The sequence below is a fragment of the Dromiciops gliroides genome, chromosome 5 (assembly GCF_019393635.1).
Source record: "Dromiciops gliroides isolate mDroGli1 chromosome 5, mDroGli1.pri, whole genome shotgun sequence".
In the NCBI taxonomy this organism is placed as follows: domain Eukaryota; kingdom Metazoa; phylum Chordata; class Mammalia; order Microbiotheria; family Microbiotheriidae; genus Dromiciops; species Dromiciops gliroides.
Window position 1 is genome coordinate 294,295,488 of NC_057865.1, and position 14,989 is coordinate 294,310,476.

The 14,989-nt window shown below is 47.9% G+C and overlaps 1 protein-coding gene across 1 annotated transcript in view; it reads left to right on the forward strand.

Annotated features, from left to right (window-relative positions):
* EFCAB6 (EF-hand calcium binding domain 6) overlaps positions 1-14,989 on the forward strand; it is a 168,313-nt gene that overhangs the window by 69,047 nt on the left and 84,277 nt on the right. Inside the window, exons 9-11 of the mRNA XM_043967890.1 lie at positions 7,908-7,994; positions 8,724-8,839; positions 13,072-13,220. Of these exons, the coding sequence (XP_043823825.1) occupies positions 7,908-7,994; positions 8,724-8,839; positions 13,072-13,220 (352 nt within the window). The remainder of the gene's footprint in view (positions 1-7,907; positions 7,995-8,723; positions 8,840-13,071; positions 13,221-14,989) is intronic.

Sequence of the window (14,989 nt, forward strand, 5' to 3'; positions counted from 1 at the left end):
GGGGCTCCCAATCTAATGTGGGAGACCTTAAGCAAACAAGGATGGATGACCTACACAGTGAACAGGGAGCCATGTGGGGCCAAGTGTTGAAGTCCTGTGGCAGTGGGTGAGCAGCAGGTGTGGACATGCTGGGAGCTGCAGCTGCCATTCACACACAAGCAGCCCAGGACATTGGGCTGAAGGATGGATTGTTTGTGGCCGAGTGGCTGTAGTGCTTCCTGATATGGGACAGATGAGCCTCAGCCAAGTGCATGGTAGCCCACCCCCATCATCGTGACAAACATCATCAGTCTTCCTGGATGAACAACAAGTAACTCTGCATGAATCCTTAGAGCTTATCCAGTGCTACCCTCTAGCTTTAAAGAGGGGGAAACTGAGGCTCGGGGAGATGCAGTGACTTCACATATTTAGAGCTGGCAGGGACCTTAGAGCTCACTTAGTGCAATGCCTTCATTTTGCAGAGGAGGAAACTGGGGTCCAGGGATGGTAAGTGACTTGCACAAAGTGACATAGGTAGTAAGAGGCAGAAGTAGGATTCGAACCCAGGTCCCCTAACTCCAGGGCCAGCAGACATTCCAAAGATGAGATGAAAGGGAAATAACTTAGGATGGAAGGAATCAGGGAAGGCTTCACAGAGGAGACACCCTCAGAGCTACATGAAAAATGGGGATAAGTCAGAGCTGCATCACGGTCTTTGAGGAGGGGCAGCCAAATGACTGCACACACAACCAGTGCAGCTTTAGGTCAACAACTGCTTTGGAGAACGGAGGCTGTTGGCACAACAAGGGTAAGATTTTATGCCCATGTGGAAATGCACTTAAAAGACGACTTAAGTGGAACCTTTCAGAGCAAATGGAAGCAGGCTTCATCCATCCATCCATCCCTCCCTCCCTCCACCCACCCACCCATCCACCCATCCATCCATCCATCCATCCATCCATCCATCCATCCATCCATCCATCCATCCATCCATCCTTCCTTCCATCCATCCATCCATCCATCCATCCATCCATCCATCCATCCATCCATCCATCCATCCATCCATCCATCCATCCAAGAAAGGTGAAATCAGTGCCCATTCTTTGCAAAGGTAAACGAGGCCATAGCAAACCATGAGATGCTGATCTGGCTCTAGCACGATAGACAGCAGTGGTCAGAAGGGAGAACAACATTCCTGACAGAGTCCCACAAGGACAGTTTCCCTTCTGTGACTGGGAGTACATTGTGGGCTTCTCTCTCCATGGCCTGAGGCCAGGTTTGCATTTAAGGGGGGCTCCTTCTATCTCCAGAGTAGGGATGAAGGGTCCACCAGAGATCTGCCCAGGCACCTGCCACCCAGGAGAAGTTCCTTTCAGGATCCAGGTGAACATGGTGATGGTTTAGTAGGCAGAATGCAGGATTTGTCATCCAAAGGCCTGGGTTCAGATCCTGCCTCTGCCTTGGATTATCTGTATGACCTTGGGGCAATCACTTCCCCTATCTTTTATAAAATGAGGGGATTGGGCAGGATCATGTCTAAGACTTTGCTGAGCTCTGAGTTTGCTAGTCCCATGATTTATAGAAAGACCTTGAAGACAATCCTGCATGAAGAGGGGGTGTGGGGCTGCCTCTAGAAGGAGTACCTCCACCCATGAGACTATAAATTCTCCTGAGGAAGATGGATTGAAAGGCACTCACTCATAAAGGGCTTTCTAGGAAGACACTACCCAAAATCATTTTGAGATTGACAGAAATTTTTCTTCTGCTGAAATCATTAGGGAAAAAGAAAGATCGAGACCACTTTCTCAGCCCTATCTCCTTTTTGATCTGTGTCGTCAATGGCTGTGTGGGCTTGTAATTAGCATCCTAACACCCACGGTTATGGTGGAGAGCATTGATGGATCTCTTCTAGAAAATAATGTGAAGAATGCTAGTCTTTTCTTTCCCCGTCCATGTGATGGGCCCCATGTGGAGCTGAAACAGATGAGGATTGAACAGCCAGCTCTCATGGAGTCCCTTCTGTGTGGTCAGCACTGTGCTAGGCACTATGGGGAGAGATAGAAGTCTGAGACACGGCTCCTGTCCTCAAGGGTAATGCTCTACTCAAGCAGATGTTCCCACGAGACACCCAGTCTGTGGGCTATGGACTGTCCAGGAGTGGAACTGGACCCTGGGGGCTGGGGCTGACAGAAGACCATGGAGGTGCTGGGGTTTGGAAGAGCTGCTGGGACTGCAGGAGACCACAAAGCAGGGCCTCCAAAGGCCATCTGGTTCAGCCCCCCTCATTTTATAGGGTCTTTTCCAGGAGACCACAAGTACTGCCACAGTGGGGCACACTAGCTGTGAGCCAGGCCTCCGGGCAATTAAGTTGTGACATAGATGGTCACCTTGCAACCCTGAGCAAATCACTGACCTTCTTGGCCTCAGGTGCCTCCTTCTTTGCCAGCCAGGGGTGCCACAATGCATAGAGCCCTGAGCTTTGAATTAGGAAGACCTGAGCTCAAATATAGCCTTGGACACTTATTAGCTGTGTGAGCCTGGACAAGTCACTTCACTGCTTCCTGCCTTAGTTTCCTTAACTGTAAAATGGTGATAATAACATCACCTACCTCCTAGGGTTGTTGTGAGGGTCAAACGAGAGAGTAATTGTAAAGTGCTTAGATCAGTGCTGTGAAATTTAAAATTGGATATTAGATCATAAATCTCCCCTACTTAACTTTTCCCTTAATTTATCTCCCAGACCAGTAAATGGAAGAAGCTTCTGGTTTTCTAGATAGAGCCTTTATTGTATATAAGGTGTTGTTGATTAGAAGGATAGGAAAGTAGAAATACAGTAGAAATCGTCTTAAATCTAGGCTTAGTCTATATTTCTTATAAAAACTCACCAAACCAAAAAAGGCCACCTTTGGAGAGAGAGTCTGTGCCGCGCCGTCAGGAGTCCCGCCAAGCAGGCCAAAAGGCTCCTCTCCTTCTCTCCACCCCGGAAGTCCCAAAAAACCCGGCAGGCAGTCTGACATGCGCAGCAGGCGCACTGTACCTGGCAGGCAGTCTGACATGCGCAGCAGGCGGACTGTTCATCTCCTCCCCAAAAGGGTGGTCCTTGAAAAACTGGCGTCTTTCAGTTATCCTAACCGACTGTTAAAAACTTTCATATTTTACCACATTTCCCCCCTTTGCTTCCTCAAGAAACGGAATGTTTCCTTGATGGAACTTCATATAAAGTCTCTGAGTTCTCTTGTCTTCTTGAAGTGGTAAGATGTCATCAGGAGGAAACTGGATTCTGGTCTGGAAAATTGGATTCTGGACTCTGGTCTGGAAAGCTGGATTTCTTCTTTAACTGTTTGAATTGCTGTATTTTTTTTTTACTAAACCTTAGCATAGCATTTTGCAATCAGTAACACTTTTTACCACCATGTGTCTGGATCAAAGTCAAATTTAGTATGTGTTCATGACACCTGAAAATGTTATGGAAAGGTTATCATACCATATCTCATGGTTCCGAGACAGCCAGTGATTGTGCTAGGCCACAGGTGAATTCAACTGAGTGAGATAAAAAGATAAATAAGTTCAGTTAAATTAGGTTAAATTAGGAGGGAGAGAGGATGAATACTGGACTGTGCCTAGTAATTGTGCTCTACATAGTCACCATCATAAGCAAACCATGGACTTACGTATACCTGTCTCTCCTTTTGTTGCACATATATTCTCTCCAGGGCCTGCGTCAGAGTTCACAGCAAGTTAGTCTCTGAAATGATAAGTTTCCATATTTCTGAAATCTCATTAATTTCACCAAAGACAATATGATGGTAAAAATGTGTGCTATGCTGCATAACTGAGAATATATTAGTGATATATACAATAATTCCAAACCATACCCAGAGTATAATGACATATAAATAATAAACGAATGTAAATAGCTGATTATATTAGACATTGTTACATAATCTTCTTTTAGACATTATTACATAATCTTCTTTTAGCAAGTAGACCACATCATCTTATACATGAATTCTCTAGTATAACAGTAGCAGATACTTAAAGTGGTGATTAATTCATCAAAAAGAAATAAGACTTCAATTAGCAAGATTCAATATTCAATAGCATATACTTAAAATGCCTTTGAAAAGTCACTTAGTTTACAAAATCGGGTTTTTAAAGAAAAGCAAAAGAAACAAAAGTAAAAAAAAAAAAAAAGCAAAACCAAAAACCAAAAATAAAAGGCAAAAGATTCGCTAAGCACCCTTTTGTGCTCTTAAAGAATTTAAAGGTGTGGTGAATTCCAGGTCTTTTCAGTGCCTTTCAAAAGTCAAAACAAAACAAAAAGCAAAAAGGATTAAAAAAAAAAATAGGTATAGGGTAGGGAAAAGGGTGGGAGAAATTGAGGTGGGCCAGAAAACTAGGCCATGTGCTTCAGTGCTTTTGCCTGTGGAAGGAAATGCTTGTTAAATTTTAAGGTATTTAAGCTGCTAGAGTTTGGGGTATGCCACATTGTTTTAACTGGTTCCCCAATTCTCTGCATGCCAAAGTGGCAGGGGTTTCCCATCTGGGGTGCCAAACTGTGAAATTTAAAATTGGATATTAGATCATAAATCTCCCCTACTTAACTTTTCCCTTAATTTATCTCCCAGACCAGTAAATGGAAGAAGCTTCTGGTTTTCTAGATAGAGCCTTTATTGTATATAAGGTGTTGTTGATTAGAAGGATAGGAAAGTAGAAATACAGTAGAAATCGTCTTAAATCTAGGCTTAGTCTATATTTCTTATAAAAACTCACCAAACCAAAAAAGGCCACCTTTGGAGAGAGAGTCTGTGCCGCGCCGTCAGGAGTCCCGCCAAGCAGGCCAAAAGGCTCCTCTCCTTCTCTCCACCCCGGAAGTCCCAAAAAACCCGGCAGGCAGTCTGACATGCGCAGCAGGCGCACTGTACCTGGCAGGCAGTCTGACATGCGCAGCAGGCGGACTGTTCATCTCCTCCCCAAAAGGGTGGTCCTTGAAAAACTGGCGTCTTTCAGTTATCCTAACCGACTGTTAAAAACTTTCATATTTTACCACAGTGCATGGCACACAGTTGGTGCATAATAAATGCTTGCTTGTGCGTTCCCTTCCCTTCTCCCTTTTGCAGCTTGGTCCCAATAATACCTGAACCCATGTCTCATGGGGCTGTTATTAGCATTAGAAGAAATAAGAATATGAATTTCAACAACTGCTCATGGTTCTGAAGGACTTCGAGATTCACCCAGTGGTTTTCTCAGGGCAGGCCATGAGGTAATGTGTGGAGAGTGATTTATCATTGTAAAGTGCTGTAAAGATGCGAGCTATTATTATAATTCAGCACTAGTGCTCGTCATCATTCTGTGTTTATGAAATATCGCATCATATTTTCACCCTAATGGAATGTGAAAGAACTTGTGATCTCATCGACAATGTCCTCCCTCTGCCGATGCAGACTGCGACCCTTGTTTTTTCTTGTCCATGTCCTCCCACAGACCCTGCCCAGGGTGTCCGCCCAGGGTGTCCACCCAGTGCATTGAGGCCTTTCTGCTAGATTTCTTAATATCTGGGGGTGGGTGCCCATGCACTTTGTAGGCTGTCTGTCTGTCACGCCATGACAAGCCCATTTCCTTTCTGAACATACCTCTTTTTGGTATTTTCCCCCCTACCTTTTACACGTTTCTTGTGCAGAATTCACCACTGGTAATGAGCTTGCCACAAAAACACCGTTAGTGATTATAGAACTAGTTAAAGTCCAGGTACGAAGTGTCTCCCAGCTCTGCCATCCCCTGTTCTAAGGCCTCTCCCAGCTCTGCCATCCCCTGTTCTAAGGCCTCTCCCAGCCCTGACATTCCTTATCCTAAGGCTCCTCTCCAGCTCTGACTTTCCCTGTCCCCAGGTCATGTCCAACCCAACATTCTACAATTAAGTGAGGTTTCTTTTACAAATGGGAAGGCCTGTCTGATTGAGATAGACTTGAGTGTCAAATGTTGCCACGTTGTGTTCCAGGACAGGTTCCTAACTGGATTCCATAGGGCTTTCTTGCTCAAGGGGACGAGGGGATGCACCAATTAGGAAATCCCCACTCAGGGAGATTCCTGAGACATAGCACCACCCAGAGGAGGTCGGGACCCAGATGAGAATCCTGTCTCCCAAGAACCAAAAGCCAGAAGTGGTGCCTGGAGGGAAAAGCTGCTCTGGAATCTAGGACTGGAGGGCCTGTGTCAGGCTGGAAGGCTGTGGCGGGGCTCAGGTGGGAGCAGGGGTCTCTGGGTGCCCCTATGTTTCCACATGTGTCCCTCCAGTGTCTTCTGGGGACCTCCCCCATTGGGCCCCTCCCATTGCGCCCTCCCTCATTCGTCTTGGTCCCGAGGTTTGGCTCAGCAGCGGCAGACTATCTCCGGGGCAGTGAATCGGCACCAGCCAGTTCCTTTGTCACTTTTCAAGCAGTCAAACATTTGGCCCCCTTTTTTTGCTTCTCTTTGATGTTTGTGATTTTACTGTGCACTCGTCATTAACCGTCAGAGATGTCTATTTAATCGCCTGGCAATACCAATAAGGTCAGAGATTCCCCCCCCCCATGCTTTGTGTCTCCCCCCTCCCCATCCCCCCACTGTCAGGTCTCTTGACAACCAGCTGACCCCTCTAGCACAAGCCTCCTGTCTGTGTGCACCGGGGCTAGTCTAGCCTCCACTAGCCCCATTTTCTTCCTCCTCCTGGGGGCTGGGATGGGACAATCTGAATGGGCGCCATCCAGTTGTTTGTTAGAGAAATCTCGATAGGTCTGCTCCATTTTTCACATGTTTGCTCTCTCCAAGTTTAATCTGTAAAGGCCTTTGGGATGGTTTGGGTTTGCCGGCTTCTACTTTCCTGTCTCCAGTCTCTCCCCGACAAAGTTGCCAAAGGCGTCCTCCCAGATCTAAGGGGTGACCACATCACCCCCTGCTTCAGAATCTTCAGTGGCCCCTGTTGCTCACAGGATAAAAACAGAACATTCTCCATCTGACATCTAATCCAACCTTTCCTGCTCCTATTCCCTTCAATGGCTCCTTGGTCCTTCCTCTCCGGTAACAGGGACAAGGAAAAGCACGTAATTTCATCAGGACGATTGGGGGCCCAATTGACCACTGGCCCCCTCTACAATCCTCAGGCATATGGCTGATGATGCTACCATTCAAAAGCCTTCAGTGGCTCCCGGTTGGTCCAACTGCTCGTCCTGGTGTTCAGGGCTGTCTACAACCACTTCCTTGTGCACATTCCTTTGAATTCCCACCTCTCTGACCTTGGTTTTGTCACTCTAGAATTAGAATTCCCCTCCATTCCCCTCCTCCCCACGCCCTTGCCCCTCCCCCCACCTCTGCTTATTGAGTTCCTACCTATCCTTTACAGTCTACATAAGCTCCTCCCTGAAATTTGCCCACTTTCTTTCCCCATCCCCCCCCCCCCCCAAGGAATAGCCCTACTTCCTCTTGACCGAGCTTTGCTGTATCCCAGGCCCCCCAAATATCTCTGAGGCCCTAAACTGCTTTAGGTTCAGTAGGGGCCGGGTCTGGATGATCCTAATTAGCCAAATAAAACTCAATCCTAGTTAATCTGACAGCCGCAGGAGCTACAAATCAAATAGCAAAGTCAGCGACAGGAGATAAATAGGCGCGAACTCATTCTGTGTCCCTCCTTCCTCCTTTCACACAATGAGTATGGGGAAGGAACAGTGCCCAGCCAGATTCATTTGGGGGGTGTGGGGGAAAACCGCCCCTGGGGTGGGGGGTGGGGGGAGCAGGGTGTTTGCCAGTCATTGCCTGTCTCCTCTCTGCTTGGTCTCAGCAGCCAGTGATGTGAGGACCTGCAGAGATAGTCGCTCACTGATTCTTTGGGCATCCCTGGCATGGAGATGGCAGCGCAGACTTAGCCCCACAGCTTCTGTTCCTTCTCATTCCAGCTCAAGGCCCTCTTCCTCTTCCAACCCAACCCATCCCTCTTGACACAGTCCCCTGGGCACCAGTCTCAGTGGGTCCTGACGTCCTGGGTAAGTTTCCTGCCCCGGCCCCTGGGGGCTAATCAGGGCAGATACCAGTTGCCCTCGATGGGGAGTCCCTTTTCCAAAGTGACCCAGGTCAGTCACCTGGTCTCCCAGAACCCAATGGTGTGAGTCTGAGTACATGCCTTGCACGGCCCCGTTGGGTCCATGGTTGAAGCCATCAGCAGGGCTTCCTCCCAAGGACGGCGAGAATGCAGTAAAGGCTCTCTGACAGTTCTTCTCCCAACCCAGATCCTGTTCTGAGTGTGCTTATTTGGGCTGGAGCCTGGGAGAAGTGTGATTTACTCGTAGCCATTTTGGGAAGTCAATCTGTAAAACCATTTGGGATTCTTCACAGACCTCATCATGTTTCAGGCTTGTTGAACTCTCAGAAACAGTCTTATCTGAGAAGATTCGAGTCAATCACTCAGTATTTTTACTTTTGTGTTGTTGGCAGATGGAGAGGTGCATGGAGGGATGGCTTTGGAGTCAGGAAGCTGCCTGTTTTCCAATCCTTCCTCTGTCCCCTTGTGGGAAAGTGCCCTAGGCAGCTCTAAGGCTGCGTGCTAGGTGCTGACCGCCATTGGTGGGTGGAGTCTCCACGTGGGGCTTCTCTAAACCAATGAAGTCCTGGGTCTGGACCAGAAGGCAGCAAGCCAAGGAAAGCACACCTACAGCCGACCATGGCTGGTAACTCACAAAATGCCCTTTCTCCTCCTTCCCCTCCCTCCTTAACAGAGTGTACGTGGAGGGTGAAGCCAGAAAACAAATACGTGTTCTCCTTCTCTTCCACTTCTGGAGATGGTTGGGAAAACTCTTCTATGGATGAAATTGAGGCAGCATTCTGCAGAGAGGTGAGTTGCTTCTTGTGACATTTTCATTCTCTCCATGGTTTCCATGAGTATGGGTTTGCCCTCCGTCAGGGAGGATCCCAACCCTCCCAGGGTTGTGAGAACCCAATGAGGTATTCTTTGTACAAAGAGCTTTGTGCCAGTGGTCCTGCCACACAGTAGGTGTTTCATAAATGCACATTCCATTCCCCTTCCCCCATGATTTCTAGTGCTGAGCGCGGCTGATGGCTCTGACATCCATGGAGGTCACCACTGATAGGATCTGTAGGTGAATGCGTTCTTCTGGCTGATGGGAGCTTGTTCTGCTCCCGAGGAGTGGTTGAAGACATCGCTCGTACTTGCTGCTTAGTAATTCATTCTAGTTCTCCCAGACCAACACAGACTTGGCCCCAGTACTTTGATGGGCAAGCACAACCCACCCATGGCTAGCTCCACCCAAAGAACATGGGTTCCATTTGCTTCTTTGTGTACTCTCGGGCAAGTCTCCTAATCTCTGATTTTCAGTTCCTCACAAAATGAAAGGGTTAGACTGGATGACCTCCAAGGTCTAGAATTTTTAAGGTCTAGAACCGTATGGTAGTATGGGCTGGTCAGTGGAGCTCCCTCATCTACTGGGGCCCCTTCCCATGGCCCCAGATGTGTGCTCAGGCTCTGTCCTGGGGATATGCACTTGTCATGGGTAACCTAGCAGCTCTCGGTCACTCCCTGTGGCTGTGGGACTACGGCTGAACACCTCGAAGCCAGAATTCACCCTAAGAATCATGGTTCTTCAGGGATGGGGAGCCTCAGTTGACCTGACCAACTCTCCACAATGCTCTCTCTTGAGTTAAATATATGCTACCCCAGCAAAGTGTGTGTACCTCAGAATGGTCTGACAAAGGCCATGCCTTATCATTTTCTCAACACACTCCTTGATGAACCCCATTTCATAGCCCTGAGTCACTACAGGCCACGGCAAGGGCACTGAGGCAGATTATAATAGAAATTATAATGTCAGCAATTTAAAGTTGCTATTGGTAGGTTAAGAAGAAGGTCTTCAGAAGAGTCTGAAAATCGTTAGCTCAAGACATCCTCCTTGTCTTTAAATGTGAAATTAGTTCCTTCCACCTTTATTAATAGCTCAGCCTCTCAGTCCAGGTAACTCTGTCTCCTCCCTCCCCACCTTCTGTCGGACCTCTGGTTCTATGCCATTCTCAGGTACTTTGAAGCTTTTCACCAACATCTGTAAAATAGTAAGATAGAGCAAAAGGAGAAGGGAAAGAGAGACAGAGACAGAGACAGAGAGAAATAGAGGGAGGGAGAGAGAGGGAGAGAGACAGAGACAGAGACAGAGACAGAGAGAACCAGACAGATATAGAATTGATACTCAACTTTCTGCCTGATTTTCACTGATCCTTGGGGGTGGGGGTGAGGCCAGGGCTCATTAAGAGCATCTCCCAAAGCCAGAGCACATAATGGTTTGTAAAGTGGTTTTTGTTGTTGTTTTTTACCACAAACTTTTGGAGACAGATGGATGTCTATCCCCCATTTGGCAGAAGAAGAAACTAAGTCTCAGAGATGAGGGACTTGCCTAGAGTCATGTGGCTAGGAATTAGTGGAGCTGCCTCTGTAGCCCAGATCTCCTGATTCTAAGTTCAGAGACTTTTCCCCTGTGCCTCCCCACAGAGATCACATGATCAGAATAATGGGTGAGGAGAAAATACTTCACTGAAAAGTTTTCAATGGTCCATTCCTTTTATTTATTTATTATTTTTTTTTGTGTGTGTGAGGCAGTTGGGGTTAAGTGACTTCCCCAGGGTCACACAGCTAGTAAGTGTCAAGTGTCTGAGCCGGATTTGAACTCAGATCTTCCTGAATCCAGGCCTGGTGCTTTATCCACTGTGCCACCTAGCCGCCCCTTCAATGGTCCATTTTTAAAAAGGCCTCTACTCCTATAGGGTTGCACAGGCAGCTATATTTTTCAAAGATTCTTTTCTAGTTCCAAAAGATCTGGAACTTTCCCCTTCTGAAAGAGATCAACAAAGAAAACTGTTCTGGGGGATAGATGCCTTGCAACTCTGGGATTCAGAACCTCTGTCCAGGGCCTACCCTATCTAGAGATCTCTGAACTCAGCCACATTTTGGGTTCCTCTTTCACAGTTGTGAAGGAAAGTTATTTATGTTCACATCTACCTTATACTGTTATTGCTTGTCATGGTACAAGCATAGGTCTACTCAACACTAGTGGCAATGAGCCTCGAGCCTTTGTTTCGACAGACACGCTCCATTGGCCCCTTCTACCATGCTTCCGGCCTCCTGATGGACTGTGTACGGTCACATGACATTGACTCCATTAGCCTTCTGTTATTGTCTTTGCCGTTGGACACACGTGTATCTTTTTGCATGAAGAAAGTCATTCTTCTCCACAAAGAGCATTTGTCTGGCTTTCTCCCTCTCTGTTCTTTGCACATTCCCTGCTCCACATCACAGGCATGTGCCGTCCCCTGCCCCGCACCTCTAGCTCTATAATTTTTAAGGTCTAGAACCATATGGTTCTCTGAACTTCCCCTCCAGAGATGTCTGTTCCTTGAGGACAGACTGTGTTGTTTTCCATTCCCATTCTTAGTGTTCAGTACAGGGCTTCATGTGCGCCATGCACTGAATATGCATTCGTTAAATTGATAGAATCCTAAAAGAAGATTGGGTTCCCACGTTCTCAAAAAGCATCCAAGAGTCCATCCCTTTAGCTTTGTTCTGCTCCACAAAGTCCCTCTGCTAGTGCCTTGCAGTGTTATAGAGGTGATCCTGGGCTCCTGCCAAGGGAATACCAGCCCTTACAGGTCCAGGCAAGCTTGTCATCATCACCCTCCCCTGGAAGCCAGCCTTTGGAGAGGGCTGGAAGGTTCTCTGCATTGTCTCTGTGCATTCTTGCAACAAGCCAGTGGGTAGGTGCTGTGACCATCCCCATTTAGTCATTGAGGCTCAGAGAGGTTAAGTAATTTGTTCAGGGTCACACAGCTAGAAAGTGCATGAGGCATGATTTGAACTTGTTTGCTTGACTCCAGATCCTGTGTTCTGTCTCCTGAGCCCCTTAGCTGCTTTCTAGTGTGGGCCAAAGCCAGCCTGTCCAAAGGGAGAGGTTTACCTAGAGAACACTAACCACCAGGTGAATAGCATCTCTCTCTGTCTTTCTCTCTCCCCATCCATCTCCCTGTCTCTGTCTCTGTATTTGCCATGGTGGCCTATGTCTGCATTAAGGATCCAGTCATGCATTAAGAACGAGCCCTCTTCTTCTTCCCTTTGTCACCAGGAATTCCAGTCTCACTGACCAAGAAGGACTTTATTCTCGAAGCACAGCTTTCTTCTGGTCAGCGAGCCTGGCCAATGAAATCCGAGTGCCTTGCTCACTTGTCTCTGCTGCTTCTTCCAGAAGCCATTGGGGCTATTGGAAAAGGGGAGGTGGAGGCAGAGTGGAATCCATCCAGCTCAGAGAGGGAGGGGCAGGCAGGGGGCAAAGCTGGAGACTGTCATTATTGCTCAACAATAAACAGCAGGAAAGTCCTCAGAAGGAGCAAAAACATCTTCCTATTCTTTTATGTGTCAGGTTCCTACTGCACTTAACCTAGTTTACTGACATTTTGGAGTCCCCAAAGCAAACCTCATTTTCCCATTTTGGGGATGGGGGGAATGCAGAGGGAGGGTGTATGTGTGTGTGTAGGTAATTTCCCATTAATTAAAAAAGAACAAATTGAGAACAAAAAGAAATAATTACAGAAATGCTTGATGCCCACCATGTTTATCCATTTGTTGTTTTCCTTGTGGTAAAAAAAAGGAGATGTTTTTAATAAGATGTTGCTGGCTTTTATTGTTTGATTGACCTGATTTAATGGAGAACAGCCTGGTATGGGCTCACAGTAGGGATGGCTTGGAAGCATATTAAGGAAGATGTATCAAATTGGCAGTTTCCCCAAGTATTTTTAGCTCTTTGAAATGTGAGCAGAGCGGGCGTCCTAACGTCCCATCTTCCCTGTCTGCCTTGTCACTTGGGCGGCGGGCGGGGATGGCAAAGCTAGCTTTGTAGCGAGCTCATTAATTAAACATCTGAAGGTCAGTGCATGCCACGGTAACCTTTTTGATCAGTTTGGGGAGGAGAGGGGATTTGAAAAGGCCTTGCAGAAATCAAACATATTGATAGTTGAGGTGCTCCACAAACACATCCCTGCTGAGCACGCCACTCTAAATTGAATTCCTTCCAGTTCGGTGTGTCCACGTTGAATATCGAAAAAGCCCTCAGTGCATTTGACACCACCAAAAGAGGATACGTGTCTTTGAATTACCTAAAGATTGTTGTTGACAACTTTATATTCCCATTACCAAAAGGGATTTTTCTGCAGCTACTGAAAAGGTAAGCTTTCCTGGGCAAGGTTTTAAAATACTAACCAAGTGACTGGAGAAAGGAAATGGGCCAGGCAGGTAGCGAGAGTTGGGAGACAGGTGTCTCTCGAAGGGCTGCACCAGAATTCACGGAATGGCCCTGGGTAGGTATTCTCTGGAGGGGCTCTGGAAAGATCTGAGCAGGAATGCACAAGAGGAGCAGACACAGAAGGGTTGCACTCTGCAGCAGGGGAGGGAGTGTGTACCTTGGTGAAATCCCTGATTCAGGCCCTTGTGGGAGCAGTGAGCTCATTCGCTCACGGGGACATCTCTTGGGGCCTCCTGGTTTGGGCTCCAACATGGCAAAGGCAGAACATGGTCTAGCCCGGACATGGGGTGGGATGTCAAAAGGAGAAGCCTGCACAGCCAGGAGCGGGGCATGACTGGGCTTTTTCAGAGATCTCAATGGGTCCTTGAGCTTGCCTCTCTCAGATCTCTGAGAACAAAGCAAAAGACTATCGTACTAGGGTCATTGGGAGGAACTGGGGCTGATTAGCCCGGAGAACGGGTCTCAAGGAATACACCCCAGGCTGGAATGAGGAGTGATGCAGGGAAGTCGCAGAGAGAACAGGGTTCAGTGTAGTGTCAGGAAGGATTTCATAATTCCAGCCCCCCAAGGTGGAATGGGCTGGCTCAGGAGCTAGTGAGTTCCTCATCACTGGAGGTATCCAAGCAGAAGATCTGTTGGGGATGCTGCACCTAAGTGGGGTTTCTACTTAAGTAGAAACCTCCCTCTAGGCTTACACAGCACCAGGGCTTTCCCCCTGGCTATGGACTGATGCCTCTGGAACCCAATCCGGGTTTACACAGGCCCATAGAATCCCAGTTGGTGCCTCCCACAGAATCACAGTTCTATTGCATTCAGCTCGCCAAGCATCTATTAAACACCAATGATGTACCAGGCACTGGGGATGCACAGATGAAAAATGATCTAGATCCCTCCTTCAACAGCTTCCACCCAGAGCTGTCCAGCAGTGGTAGGGGCCTTTCCAAACTGCTCTTCTTGACATTGGAGCATCACCTGAGGTCTGGAGGGTCAGAGCTGGGTCTCCAACCCAGGGCTTCTCAGGGTCTGTGCCCTTTTCACTAGAAATGGCCTGGCTCCTGCCTTGAGAGAGTGTCAGTGTCCTGGGGTGGGGGCAGGGGGGGGGACAAGGGGAATGAATGGCTACTCTCCCCCAAGTCTGGGGGACAGTAAATCCTAAAGCCTGTGATCTATCACTTTTCCCTGGGGCTGTGGGGAAAGGGGCAGGATCAGGGATGGAGATTCTCTGGGGACCCTCCCTTATTCTCCTGGGCTCTCCTTACTGCAAAGGCAAGGTTGGGTCTTCACTTATCTTGTGTGCACCCTGGGCACTAAATTGTCTCAGTGCATGCTCTAGAATCTTGTCTGATTGTCCCCAACTTACTGAGGGACAGCCCATGGGTGGGCACTGGACACACTTTGTGGGCCCAATGGAGAAAGTGTATCTCATCTGAGAAAGATGCCCCCAACTGAGCCTGGGATGTTTTTGTCTCCCATTTCTGACATTCTCTGTTCTAAGGTCCTTCCCAGCTCTGACATCCCCTGTTCTGCGGTCTTTCCCAGCTCTGACACCCCCTGTTCTGCGGTCCTTCCCAGCTCTGACATGCCCTGTTCTAAGGCCTCTCCCAGTTCTGAGTTCTAGGTCCAGCCCATCTCAGAGCATAAATCCCCATTTCAATTCCCATCAGGAGCCCAGCAACACCAATGATATCGCC